The sequence below is a fragment of the Sparus aurata genome, chromosome 12, assembly GCF_900880675.1.
Source record: "Sparus aurata chromosome 12, fSpaAur1.1, whole genome shotgun sequence".
In the NCBI taxonomy this organism is placed as follows: Eukaryota; Metazoa; Chordata; class Actinopteri; order Spariformes; family Sparidae; genus Sparus; species Sparus aurata.
Genome location: NC_044198.1, coordinates 28,137,029 through 28,150,201, shown reverse-complemented (window position 1 = coordinate 28,150,201; position 13,173 = coordinate 28,137,029). Strand labels below are relative to the sequence as shown.

At 42.8% G+C, this 13,173-nt stretch overlaps 2 protein-coding genes across 2 annotated transcripts; one reads left to right on the top strand and one right to left on the bottom strand.

The window, feature by feature from the left end:
* Positions 1 to 1,516: 1,516 nt before the first annotated feature.
* On the bottom strand, positions 1,517 to 4,872 carry LOC115592291 (tripartite motif-containing protein 16-like). The gene is made up of 2 exons (XM_030434893.1): positions 4,589 to 4,872; positions 1,517 to 3,731 (listed from the first exon to the last, which is right to left on the bottom strand). Exon 2 carries the CDS (start codon positions 3,539 to 3,541, stop codon positions 1,859 to 1,861), a length of 1,683 nt encoding a protein of 560 aa, XP_030290753.1. The 5' UTR covers positions 3,542 to 3,731; positions 4,589 to 4,872; the 3' UTR covers positions 1,517 to 1,858.
* A 2,792-nt stretch (positions 4,873 to 7,664) lies between these two features.
* On the top strand, positions 7,665 to 10,936 carry LOC115592292 (tripartite motif-containing protein 16-like). Its single transcript, XM_030434895.1, has 2 exons — positions 7,665 to 7,877; positions 8,748 to 10,936. The coding sequence occupies exon 2, from the start codon at positions 8,939 to 8,941 to the stop codon at positions 10,589 to 10,591; it is 1,653 nt and encodes a 550-aa protein (XP_030290755.1). The 5' UTR covers positions 7,665 to 7,877; positions 8,748 to 8,938; the 3' UTR covers positions 10,592 to 10,936.
* The last annotated feature ends 2,237 nt before the right edge of the window (positions 10,937 to 13,173 follow it).

Sequence of the window (13,173 nt, the reverse complement as noted above, 5' to 3'; positions counted from 1 at the left end):
TGTAGTTTTTTATATACATATTTGCCCTTACATTTTGATTGTATCTGTACTGTACTGCTGCTATGATGACCTAATTTCCCCTCGGGGATAATTAAAGCTATCTATCTATCTATTAGGATTTTAATAATGTTTTTAGAGAACATAAAACCTATGTAGAAATTACCATTCAAGTTAAATTTGTAGTGTTGTATCATAGTCAACTGGACGTGTTTCAGTTTCTTGAGGACGTTTCACATCTATTCCAAGAGGCTTCTTCAGTTTCTAACTAATTGTAATGTTGTTGCCGGGTTTTAAACTCTGTGTGGAAGTGTCCTTACAGAGTTGTTGGACTCTTTTATTGTCATTGGAATTTCACTTTACAGTGCAGTGGGAACAACATTTCGTTTCAAATTCAAAGACTACAAGCAGTATGTATTTACATGAAAAATAACTAATAAAGTGTAGACATAAATGCTGTATCAAAATATACAATATATTGCAGTGTATTTTTTCTTTTTATTAAACAGCCAAGTGTGCAGTCCTGAGTGGGTGTGTAAATGATGATGGAGGGAATTGTTTATTTTCTGACGGCAAGAGAAAAGAAGCCGTTTGTGAACTTGGTTGTTCGGCTGCGGAGCATCTTTCCTGCCGTCCAGCAGCAAGAACAGTCCATGGAGGGGGTGAGAGGTGTCACTGCTGGCTCCTGGTCAGGCTGCGTTTTTTAGCAATGTTAGGGCCTTCTTGTGGGTTGCTCAGGCTACCTGAGCTCAGGTGAGAATGGTTGTTAAACTGTCTGGGGAGACGGCTCAGTACTGCATTGTAGGTGGCTGATAAGTAGCATCGTCATACACCCCCAAAAGACCTCGCAGACTTTGAGACGAGGGAACCAGATTATCAAAAATGCTCACTGGTTTCTGGGTTTCAGGACTCATTACTTCAGCACTCTATTCATATCAGTTGAAACGTTATCACTGACTCAGGCAAAACTCCAGACAAAAGACACATCAGAGAACAAATCACAGACAAAATTAATCGTTTGATGTATTTTGTTCATTTATGTATTGTCTTTTGTCGATTCCCTGTTGTAATAAGTACCTCAAAGTCAAACTTGAGTAAAAAATGTTGTGTTAATTACTCCTGTAAATGTAAGAGTCTCCCGTGAAAATAGAACTCAAGTGAGGTCTTAAAGATTCTGATATTAAATGTTAAAAAATATATAAGTAAAATAATTTATACATCCATTTACAGGAGTGTAAATAATGTCAACTCAGTCAACATTTTTCTGATAATCACCATCAAATACATTTAAAAATGCACGATTTTGGTTGAGCATGTAATCTGCAAAGAAACTAGAGTTGGTGAAAGTTCCATATTTGACTGCAGAATGTAGTGAAGTGGGAATTATAACAAAGCAGAAATTGGAAATACTCGAGTGAAGTAAAAGCTCTGCGCCCAAACTTCACCAAATTAACTCTCATATTAGTTGGACTTGTTCTCCGTCAGCTCTGTATGAAACCCAGAATGAAGACGAGGAGAAAAGACTTTGTTTACGTTTATTCATGATTTAAAAGCTCCAGTTTGTTCACACGTCCCGTCAGTAAAGTCTGTTAAACGGCAGATTCACTTCATCCACACAATCAGCTGGTTGGAGCAGAATCTCAACTACGTACAAGCAAATAATGAGCGCCGCCTGAAGAAAGTCCAACAGTTACAGAACAAGAAGAAGACGTCAAAGTACCGCCCACAATATTTGACAGGTGATCTGTGTGCAGTGAAGAAATGCCACAACAATCAGCTCTCAGCAACAATGATGGAAACACAACAAGTCTGAAGAAATCAAACACAGAATTTAACCCACTGACCCTGAAATGACTTCAGTCTATTTGAGTTTACAAATCACAACAGACTCTCTAAACCTTTTTAACTGAAGTCCAGCATAGAGAGGTTCAGTGAATGTGGTCTGGACTCTGTGGAGGAGAGTCATGGTGTCAGAGACGCTGTAGAAGGACAGAATACCTGCACTGTGATCCAGGTACACTCCAACTCTGGAGGACTCAGGACCTGAGACGGGAGTTTTGACTTGTTTATACCAAAACTCATAATTATCGGGGTTACGATACAACATCCAGGACTTTTCACTGTATCCAAATCCACATTCATCGGAGTTCCCTACTCTGCTGATATTCTTGTATGCGACTGCTACACCAACTCCTCCTCTCCACTCCACCTCCCAGTAACAACGTCCAGTCAGACTCTCTCTACTCAGGACCTGAGGCCACCAACTGAATTTGTCTGGGTGTCTAGAATAAGACTGATGTTGACTCACTAATGTTGCTATTCTGTTCCCCTCAGATAATAACAGGCGGTTGTGTGCTGTGTTTGGATCCAGTGTGATTTCACATGAATATCTTAAGAAGTCAGCTCTGGTCTTGAGCTCTGGTTGTGACGGTAAAACATCCACTTTAGTCTCTTTCAGTGAGATGTTTGTCCCCGTCTCTCTCAGGATGTCCTGTAGTTTGTCTCTGAGCTTTGACACAGCTGCTGTCACATCCTCAAAGTACTTGAGAGGACGGATCTTGATGCTGGATGAGTGTGTAGACTCACTGAGTGCTGACAGTGAGGGGTAGTTGTGTAGAAACTGGTTGTGATCCTCTGTGTGTGAGAGCTTCTTCAGCTCAGCGTCTTTCCTCTTCAGCTCAGTGATCTCCTGCTCCAGCTTCTCCTGAAGCTCTTTGACTCGACTCACTTCAGTTTCCTGCTGGGATCTGACCTGCTGCTTCACATCAGAGCGTCTTTTCTCCATGAGACGGATCAGCTGGGTGAAGATCTTCTCACTGTGCCCCACTGCTTTATCAGCAGAGCCATTGATGGCCTTCACCTCCCGTTGAAGCACCTTCACATCTTTCTCTCTGTCCTGGATTCTCTGCTGGATCTCGTGTTGACTCCCCTGCAGCTTTCTCTGCCTCTCCTCCAGCTCTCTCTGCCTCTCTGTTGCAGCTGACACTGTGTCGTGGCCTTTATGTTCCTCCACAGAGCAGAGATAACAGATACACTGCTGATCAGTACGACAGAACATCTTCATCAACTCATCATGACGAGAGCAGATGTTCTCCTGGAGATTCTTGGACGGCTCCACCAGCTTGTGTTTTTTGAATGTAGCTGATTGATAATGAGGCTGGAGGTGTTTCTCACAGTAAGAGGCCATACACTGCAGACAGAACTTAACTGCTCTCAGTTTCCTCCCAGTGCAGACATCACAGGCCACATCTTCAGGTCCAGCATAGCAGAGATCAGCAGGAGCAGCTTGGAGTCCAGTCTTCTTCAACTGCTCCACTAAAGCTGCCAACATGGTGTTTTTCAGCAGCTCAGGCCTCTGTATGAAGCTCTTCCTGCACTGAGGGCAGCTGTAGATCCTCTTCTCATCCTCTGTGTCCCAGTGGTCTTTAATACAGTTCTTGCAGTAGCTGTGTCCACAGGGAATAGTCACCGGATCCTTCAGTAGATCCAAACAGATCGGACAAGAGAAAGTCTCTTTGTCCAGCTGAACTGCTTTCTGCGCCATTTCTCCGTTCAGTCCAACGACTGTCTGAGCTTCACTTCCTGGTAACTGAAACCAGTCTGAGCTCTGATCTGAACAGGGTGTAAAGAGTACAACTCTTTATTGAAGCTCCATCTTCTGTCTCCCCGAAGAGTCCTGAGGAAAACCTCCAGGTGTGGCTGTTTCAGCCCCTCTGCTCTTGACTGAGATAGATCTAGGATACAAGAGAAAAAACCAATTAATCTCAGATTTTATGACTGGCCTACAAACTGTTCTATTCAGACTATTCTTAGCACAAACTACTGATATAGGTTAATCATAAAGGTGTTATCTAATTACAATGACATTTTCTCACTCACTCTAAACATACTATAACTATAGATTTATTAACATGATTTTTCCCTGTAGCCATCCACTTCATCATCATGGACACACACAGCTTGAGTGGCTGAAACTTCACTGCTCTCTGTGGCTGAACTTTCTCTCTGTTCCACACTTTCAGGTAACTGATCTGTCTGAGTCTCCTTCATGCTGCCTTGCTGCCCCTGCCTCGCTACATGCTCCTGCACCTCCTCACTGCTGTTAGGAAACTGTCCACTGAGTCCTTTCTGTGCCTACTTTCTGTACACAGTTGTGTTGTTATACTGTTTGACCGCACTGTGTTACCGTACCAGACGACAGTCTCGCGAGAGTTTACAACGGGACTTGCTATATAAATTGTTCAACAGCAGGTTGCTGTAATAATACATAACAACACAGCTTATGTCTCATAAATAAACACCGTTCAACAGTTAATATATCTCCCAGTCGTTAAACATCACTTTCTCCTTCGAAAAACAACAGGAAGTTGTTGGTGCGGCGGACTTTCTCTCCATTGTCTGCAGATCAACATGGCGGCCACGCACATCCCGGTCAGCAGCACACACTGACTAACGTTGATCATAAACTTGACCAACGTCCGCTAACGTAACTCTCTGTCAGCTGTATGAAAACCGTCATAGAAAGCCACGATAACACAAAGGCTCAGGCTGAAACTGATAAACACGAAGCTAACAGCATTCACGTACTTACCGGTTACTGCCGCCGTTAGCTCGCCGCCGGCCGTGTCCGTGTCCGTGGACCGCGGCAGACACAAGATTCTTCCAACGGAGAAGCCGGAGAGGAAACTAGAGTCACACCGTGAGAGGCGACTGAGTTGTTGTGATCAAAGTTTACAAGATGAGGCTTCTTTTAAATCTGCTTTGGCGCCTAAACTGCAGTTTCTTCTTCTGCGTCTCGCGCTGATTTTCCGGCAGACTGCACGGCTTGTAACTCATCATCGCCCCCAGTGGTGGAGACTGAAACTGCAGCTCCTCGTTGAGCAGCGCCTCAGTCAGTCAGTGGGCAAAACAAGAACCCATTATAGTTCTTTATTTTCTTATTCCCACTAACTTTGTGCATATTAAATTGTTAAATTTGCTATGTACGTTATCTTACTGAATGAAAGATGTAATATTTATCATATGTGTCCTTGACAAGAATCAGGGCTTTCACTTTGAATCTGGTCAGATTTGACTAATTTCCTAAATGTGCTCTCTACTCTGATTCTTTGCACACACTAGTATTTTTATAAATCATTATTCCTTCACAGATTAACGTTGAGGCAGAGTCAGCTGTTTGTCCGTTACTTCTGGATAGTACCTGAATGCAGCATCACGGTGGCTTTGTTCCACACTTTATTGAACCAAACGTCATAAAATGAATCCACCATGTTTGTTTCTCTCTGTGTGGAGTTCAACGTCTTTAAGCTAAAAGTTTCTGTCTTTGTTTTCCGCTCCTCGATCCTTCAGCCTCTCATAGGCGTGCACGAGGAGCATAAACATCTGCACGTGGGAAAATACATGACGCAAGCACGCAGAGAACGTGGCTACTGCAGGATGCAATACGACAAGCCAGCTGGGACAAAAAGGCAATTCAGTACAAACATGTAGAAGCGTCTGTCTCTGATGATGCTGTCAGAAAGAAGGTTACTTTAAGTGAGAAACAGATTTATATTAATGTATCTTTTGTTATTATTATATAACTATGTCTTTTATTTGTTTATTTTTTGAAACTATTCTTTTTGTTTTCACTACAGATTGTAAATATGTTCAGTTTATTTACTATGATATCTGCACTACCTACAGTGTGGCATTAGCACCTAAGTAAAGTATCCGAATACTTTCTCCAGCACTGATAATGCTTCAGTCATGGAATGTAACTAAGTACATTTACTCAGGTCACGGACTTAAGTACATTTTGGAGGAAAATATGTACTTTTTACTCCATTACATTTATTTGTTAAGTGTTACTGTAGAACATTTTTAAATTAATCTGTTTTATTGTAAATCAAATAAAAATAACAGTCTGATAATCAGTCTGCACATAGTTTACAGTAAATACTTACATGTATATATTACTTTTACTTATACTTTTGATATTTCAGTACATTTGTGTGATTTGGAGCCTCCTGCTGTTTGAGTGAAAACCACTGTGAGAAATACAAATCCCAAGTCTGGATCAGTTTGTCAGACCAGCTACGTCACTGAGTCCTTTGTGATAATGTTACTTGAAATAATGATTAAATACGATTGTTTTTGTCTATACCAATATTGTTTATCTAAGTTTACAACGAACACTTGGAAGGACAACCAACAACAAAAATACTTCCCACATTCCAGTTTAACAGTTTGTTTTGTGACGGATTGGGACATGTACAGAGCTCCTTCATGGAATTGAAGCCAAAGAAACAAAATCAGCCTTCTTACAGGCCCAGGGTTCGGCCCGGTTGGAGAACATCTCTATACATACAAGAATATTGGCATATCCATTACATTTTCAAGGTGTAATAAGAAGAACCATCAGTGGAGAAAACTCAGAGTTAGAAAGAAGAGTTTCTGAAAGGTCAAGATGAGGTTTAGGAGAACATAGGATGACAATCGTGCAGTTATGGGGATCACCACCATCTTCTGATACAACAGTGCAGCAGGATTAAGAATAGAACATGTTTCTAACGTGATGTTTGGGGCACAAAAGACACTCCGCCATCATGGACTTTGTTTTTCTTTTCACCTTTGGGTTGATTGTGATCTATCAGAGCAGCTAACGAGGTTGTGTTTGTTATGTTGATTAATCTCTAAAAGGATGCTGTCTGGTGTGCAATAGATAGTGCAATTTAGTTTGCATCACAAATCTCATGCTAACAGATTCACAGGTGTGGTATCTGACAACAGAAAGGAGTGGGAAGTAGTGACACATTCTTTCAGTGAAAGGACCTATAGACACTGTATTAGGCTTAGATACAGGTAGACAAATGGGGATACCTCCAACCCCCATAGATTACATAATGTGTATTTTCTCCCTCAGAGGCGATCAACACACAGCTGGTGGGTCGTGATGAACCAGAGAACAATGTCAGGGTTCTGTTATATGTGACAAAACCTTTACATGTGAGTCAGTATGATACATGAACGCAGAGCCGGCCTGAGGCATAAGCGTAATAAGTGGCTGCTTGGGGCCCCAAGGAAAAAAATAAAAAAATATATATATATATATATATATATATATATATATATATATATATATATATCTTAAAGACATTAAACAAGTAACATGAATGAATGAATATCATTATAATTATTATAATTAACCTGAATGACCCAAGAGGTGAAGGGGCCCTGAAGTCCCTATGCATCTGTGCCCAGGGGGACAGTAGTTCATAATCTGTCACTGTATTATTACAATTTATAATGTAACATTATAGTGTGACATTTGTGTCAATGAATGTCAAGCACAGGTGACTCCGCGGAGGTGGGAGGGGGGCCCCAAATCAAATTCTGCTTAGGGCCCCCAAAGGGCTTGGACCGGCACTGCATGGATGAGAGGGCTCAGCTGAAGAAACACTTTTAAACCGTGAACATTTTACAACTAACAACTTTGATGTTTTCAAATGTGGAGCAGGTTTTAACTGAGGCTTTGATGTAAAAGAGGAAACAAAGTTCAGATTCACAGAGCTGCTGCTCGTCCTGGACTGGGTCACAGCTGGATCAGTGGTGGAGACTGAACTGCAGTTTCAGTCTCCACCACTGGGGGCGATGATGTGCCGAAAGCCGCGAAGTCTGCCGGAAAATCATCGCGAGACGCAGAAGAAGAAACTGCAGTTTGGGCGCCAAAGCAGATTTAAAAGAATCCTCATCTTGTAAACTTTAATCAGAACAACTCAGTCGCCTCTCACGGTGTGACTCTAGTTTCCTCTCCAGCTTCCCCGTTGGAAGAATCTTGTGTCTGCCGCGGTCCACGGACACGGACACGGCCGGCGGCGAGCTAACGGCGGCAGTAACCGGTAAGTACGTGAATGCCGTTAGCTTCGTGTTTATCAGTTTCAGCCTGAGCCTTTGTGTTATCGTGGCTTTCTATGACGGTTTTCATACAGCTGACAGAGAGTTACGTTAGCGGACGTTGGTCAAGTTTATGAGCAACGTTAGTCAGTGTGTGCTGCTGACCGGGATGTGCGTGGCCGCCATGTTGACCTGCAGACAATGGAGAGAAAGACAGCCGCACCAACAACTTCCTGTTGTTTTTCGAAGGAGAAAGTGATGTTTAATGACTGGGAGATATATGAACTGTTGAACGGTGTTTATTCACAGGAACGTTATGAGACATAAGCTGTGTTGTTATGTATAGTTACAGCGACCTGGTGTTCAACAATTTATATATCAAGTCCCGTTGTTAACTCTCGCGAGACTCTCGTCAGGTACGACAACACAGTGCGGTCAAACAGTATAACAACACAACTGTGTACAGAAAGTAGGCACAGAAAGGACTCAGTCGACAGTTTCCTAACAGCAGTGAGGAGGTGGAGGAGCATGTAGCGAGGCAGGGGCAGCAAGGCAGCATGAAGGAGACTCAGACAGATCAGTTACCTGAAAGTGTGGAACAGAGAGAAAGTTCAGCCACAGAGAGCAGTGAAGTTTCAGCCACTCAAGCTGTGTGTGTCCATGATAATGAAGTGGATGGCTACAGGGTAAAATCATGTTAATAAATCTATAGTTATAGTATGTTTAGAGTGAGTGAGAAAATGTCGTGGTAATTAGCTAACACCTTTATGATTCACCTCTATCAGTAGTTGAGGCTAAGAATAGTCTGAATAGAAAAGTTTATAGGTCAGTATTTCAAAATCTGATCTAATGGTTTTTTTCCTCTTGTATCCTAGATCTATCTCAGTCAAGAGCAGAGGGGCTGAAACAGCCACACCTGGAGGTTTTCCTCAGGACTCTTCAAGGAGACTGAAGATGGATCTTTAATAAAGAGTTGTACTCTTTACACCCTGTTCAGATCAGAGCTCAGACTAGTTTCAGTTACCAGGAAGTGAAGCTCAGACAGTCGTTATCACTGGGCGGTGAAATGGAGCAGAAAGCAGTTCACCTGGACCGAGAGACTTTCTCTTGTCCGATCTGTTTGGATCTACTGAAGGATCCGGTGACTATTCCCTGTGGACACAGCTACTGCAAGAACTGTATTAAAGACCACTGGGACACAGAGGATGAGAAGAGGATCTACAGCTGCCCTCAGTGCAGGAAGAGCTTCATACAGAGGCCTGAGCTGCTGAAAAACACCATGTTAGCAGCTTTAGTGGAGGAGCTGAAGAAGACTGGACTCCAAGCTGCTCCTGCTGATCTCTGCTATGCTGGACCTGAAGATGTGGCCTGTGATGTCTGCACTGGGAGGAAACTGAGAGCAGTTAAGTCCTGTCTGCAGTGTGTGGCCTCTTACTGTGAGAAACACCTGCAGCCTCATTATCAATCAGCTACATTCAAAAAACACAAGCTGGTGGAGCCGTCAGAGAAGCTCCAGGAGAACATCTGCTCTCGTCATGATGAGGTGATGAATCTGTTCTGTCGTACTGATCAGCAGTGTATCTGTTATCTCTGCTCTGTGGACGAACATAAAGGCCACGACACAGTTTCAGCTGCAGCAGAGAGGACTGAGAGGCAGAGAGAGCTGGAGGGGAGTCGACACAACATCCAGCAGAGAATCCAGGACAGAGAGAAAGATTTGAAGGTGCTTCAACAGGAGGTGGAGGCCATCAACGGCTCTGCTGATAAAGCAGTGGAGCACAGTAAGAAGATCACCACCGAGATGATCCGTCTCATAAAGAAAAGAGACTCTGATGTGAAGCAGAACGTCAGATCCCAGCAGGAAATTGAAGTGAGTCGAGTCAAAGAGCTTCAGGAGATCACTGAGCTGAAGAGGAAAGACGCTGAGCTGAAGAAGCTCTTGCACACAGAGGATCACAACCAGTTTCTACACAACTACCCCTCACTGTCAGCACTCAGTGAGTCTACACACTCATCCAGCATCAAGATCCGTCCTCTCAAGTACTTTGAGGATGTGACAGCAGCTGTGATAGAGGTCAGAGATGTACTACAGGACATTCTGAGAGACACATGGACAGACATCTCACTGACAGTGACTCAAGTGGATGTTTTACCATCACAACCAGAGACCAAGACCAGAGCTGACTTCTTAAAATATTCATGTAAAATCACACTGGATCTAGACACAGCATACACACAGCTGTTCTTATCTGAGGGGAACAGAAAAGCAACATTCAATCAACCAAAGTCTTATTCTGATCACCCAGACAGATTTAATGGGTGGCGGCAGGTCCTGAGCAGAGAGAGTCTGACTGGACGTTGTTACTGGGAGGTTGAGTTGAGAGGAGGAGTTGGTGTAGCAGTCGCATACAAGAATATCAGAAGAAGAGGGTTCTCGAATGAATGTGGATTTGGATACAATGAAAAATCCTGGATGTTATTTCGTAGTACTGATCATTCTGAGTTTTGGCATGAAAACGTCCAAACTCTCGTCTCAGGTCTTCAGTTCTGCAGACTTGGAGTGTACCTGGATCACAGTGCAGGTATTCTGTCCTTCTACAGAGTCTCTGACACCATGACTCTCCTCCACAGAGTCCAGACCACATTCACTCAGCCTCTCTATGCTGGACTTAATTTAAAATGGTTTGGAGACTCTGCTGAGTTTTGTAAACTCAAATAGACTGAAGTCATTTCAGGGTCGGTGTGTTAAATGGTGTGTTTCCTTTCTTCAGACTTGTTGTGTTTCCATCATTGTTGCTGAGAGCTGATTGTTGTGGCATTTCTTCACTGCACACAGATCACCTGTCAGTCAAACATTGTGGGCGGTACTTTGACATCTTGTTGTTGTTCTGTAAATGTTGGACTTTCTTCAGGCAGCGCTCATTATTTGCTTGTACATAGTTGAGATGCTGCTCCAACAAACTGATTGTGTGGATGAAGTGAATCTGCCGTTTAACAGACTTTACTGACGGGACGTGTGAACAAACTGCAGCTTTAAATCATGAATAAACGTGAACAAAGTCTTTTCTCCTCGTCTTCATTCTGGGTTTCATACAGAGCTGACGGAGAACATGTCAAACTCATATGAGAGTGAGGCGTCAAATATGGAACCTTCACCAACTCTAGTTACTTTGCAGATCACATGCTCAACCAAAATCGTGCATTTTTAAATGTATTTGATGGTGATTATCAGAAATTTTTTAAACTCTTTTTACTTTACTCAAGTTTGACTTTCATGTACTTGTTACAACAGGGGATCAACAAAAGACAATACAAAAATCAAGACAATACATTAAACTAATGTGTGTGTGTGTGTGTGTGTGTGTATATATATATTATATATATTATATCTCTCTCATAAGGATAATCATAAACTTAGCTCTTTATTCAAGCGTTTAACGAGACTTTACTGTGTTACAGTCGGGAAATAAAGCAGGGATCACAGCCTGATCGAAATTATATATAAGTCAGCCTCTGGACGTCTAACGTTTGAAAGTTAAGCTTTTAAGGCTTTACTTCCAAAGGCATCAAGCTGAGCATTACCAACGTATTTTACCTTGAAGTTTAACATATCTGGCGTTGGATGTTCAAAGGAGTAAAAACCGAGTATAGACCCAATACTTACATTTAAATACGAGATCTGCCCCACTTGAGGTTATTTATTTATTTCTTCTCTTCGGCGCGCAATGAATCTTGGGATGTGTGAGACCACGAAGGGTAGTAGCGGTGCACACTCCAAAAACAGGTAAAAAGACTGCACATTTGTGGGGTCCATTATGAGAACACTTTGAATTGAGACACACTTCACCGCGGCATAGTGACATAATCGCACTTAAAATGCGCACTCGAAGTGTGCAGACCCTGAATTGGGACACAGCCAGTTTGTTGTTGCTGGTGATGTAAAGAGGTCAGCCGGAGGTGGCTCTCTTACCACTAGATGAAATGGGTACAGCGCCACCTATCATACCGGGGTATGAAATGCTTCGGCCAATAATTAGATTTTCTCACCGGCATGTATACTCGGACAATTGCAGTTGTCCAATTGGGTAGCATAGTCGACTATGGCTGTAATCGACTAAACTTTGAAACCGCTGGTGTGGCGCAGCTTTAACGCAGCGCCAAGAGCCATTGTTCTCCTCCTGCGGTTGGAGCAACTTTAGGACCCTCCCCCTCCACACATGAGCATGCCACCTGTGATTCCAGATCCTTTGATTCGCCCCTTCCACATACCAGTGTAAAAAAAAGAAAAAAACACTGCAGTTAATTTTACATTTAGTCTCAAATTTTGGTCGCAAAATGCAAAATCTGGAGAGAAATGTTGTCCTGGAGGCACATTTCCTTTGGACTTATCAATTGCTTGTTGTGGTGAAGCATATATAGAGTCACATTTAATTGTCCCTATTACAACGTTATACCATTCCAAGGTCTCTGGAACTGGTGTGAGGGTGAGAGGGTTGGGGGTGTCACAGGAATAACAGTTTGTATAAAGTTCATTGCGGTTGTAGTTTCTGGGCTCCCTTCTTTAAAAGGTGCCGGTGTGCAGTTTGATGATAAAAGAATTCTGCGGAGGCAAGGCTGGGTGGAATGATAGAGCAATCTTTATTGAAACAGATCTCCAGCTAGTGTCCGAATCAGAATCGGCCACATTTTGATGTTCTCAAATCTATGGCAAAAGTAATGTAAAGTAGTAAGTACTACCTGTCCTTCTTTCTCTCCGGCAAGCCTTTTAAAGTCCCTTAGGTTGTACCTGCCTACTTCTAATTGGTCACTGTGGTGGGTTGAGGGTCCATCTGTCCAATCGACTCGAAAAGAAGTTGGTCTCATCTCTCTGCTCATCTCCCATAAATGACTAAATCTGTTACTGTCACTCCTAGGCCTTGTATTCCAAAATTACGTAAAGGATCCCTCTATCCTTTTCTGGGGATGCACATGTTTAGACATCTCCCTCCATCTGACATAGGGTCAGACTCCGTTTTCGTCCTCTATAGTGGCTTGTCCTTGGCTAACCTTTGACACACACACAGCTGAATACTGACTCCAAGATCCCTTGGAGCTGTGAGCCGCACCGGATACATGCCTTAAGTCGCACAATGAGGAGGAACAGGTTAAATCTAAACCAAGTTGAATTAAGGAACCAAATAAGTTGCAGTTCAGATACCTCAAAGTATAATGGTCTGTTTTGTGACGGATTGAGACATGTACAGTGCTCCTTGGTGAAGTTGAAGTGAAGTATGTGACAAGTGTCACAGGATGTAGCGGCCA

Coding starts and splice junctions, on each gene's coding strand:
- LOC115592291 (XM_030434893.1), bottom strand. CDS start 3,541: ATGGCGCAGAAAGCAGTTCAGCTGGACAAAGAGACTTTCTCTTGTCCG.
- LOC115592292 (XM_030434895.1), top strand. CDS start 8,939: ATGGAGCAGAAAGCAGTTCACCTGGACCGAGAGACTTTCTCTTGTCCG.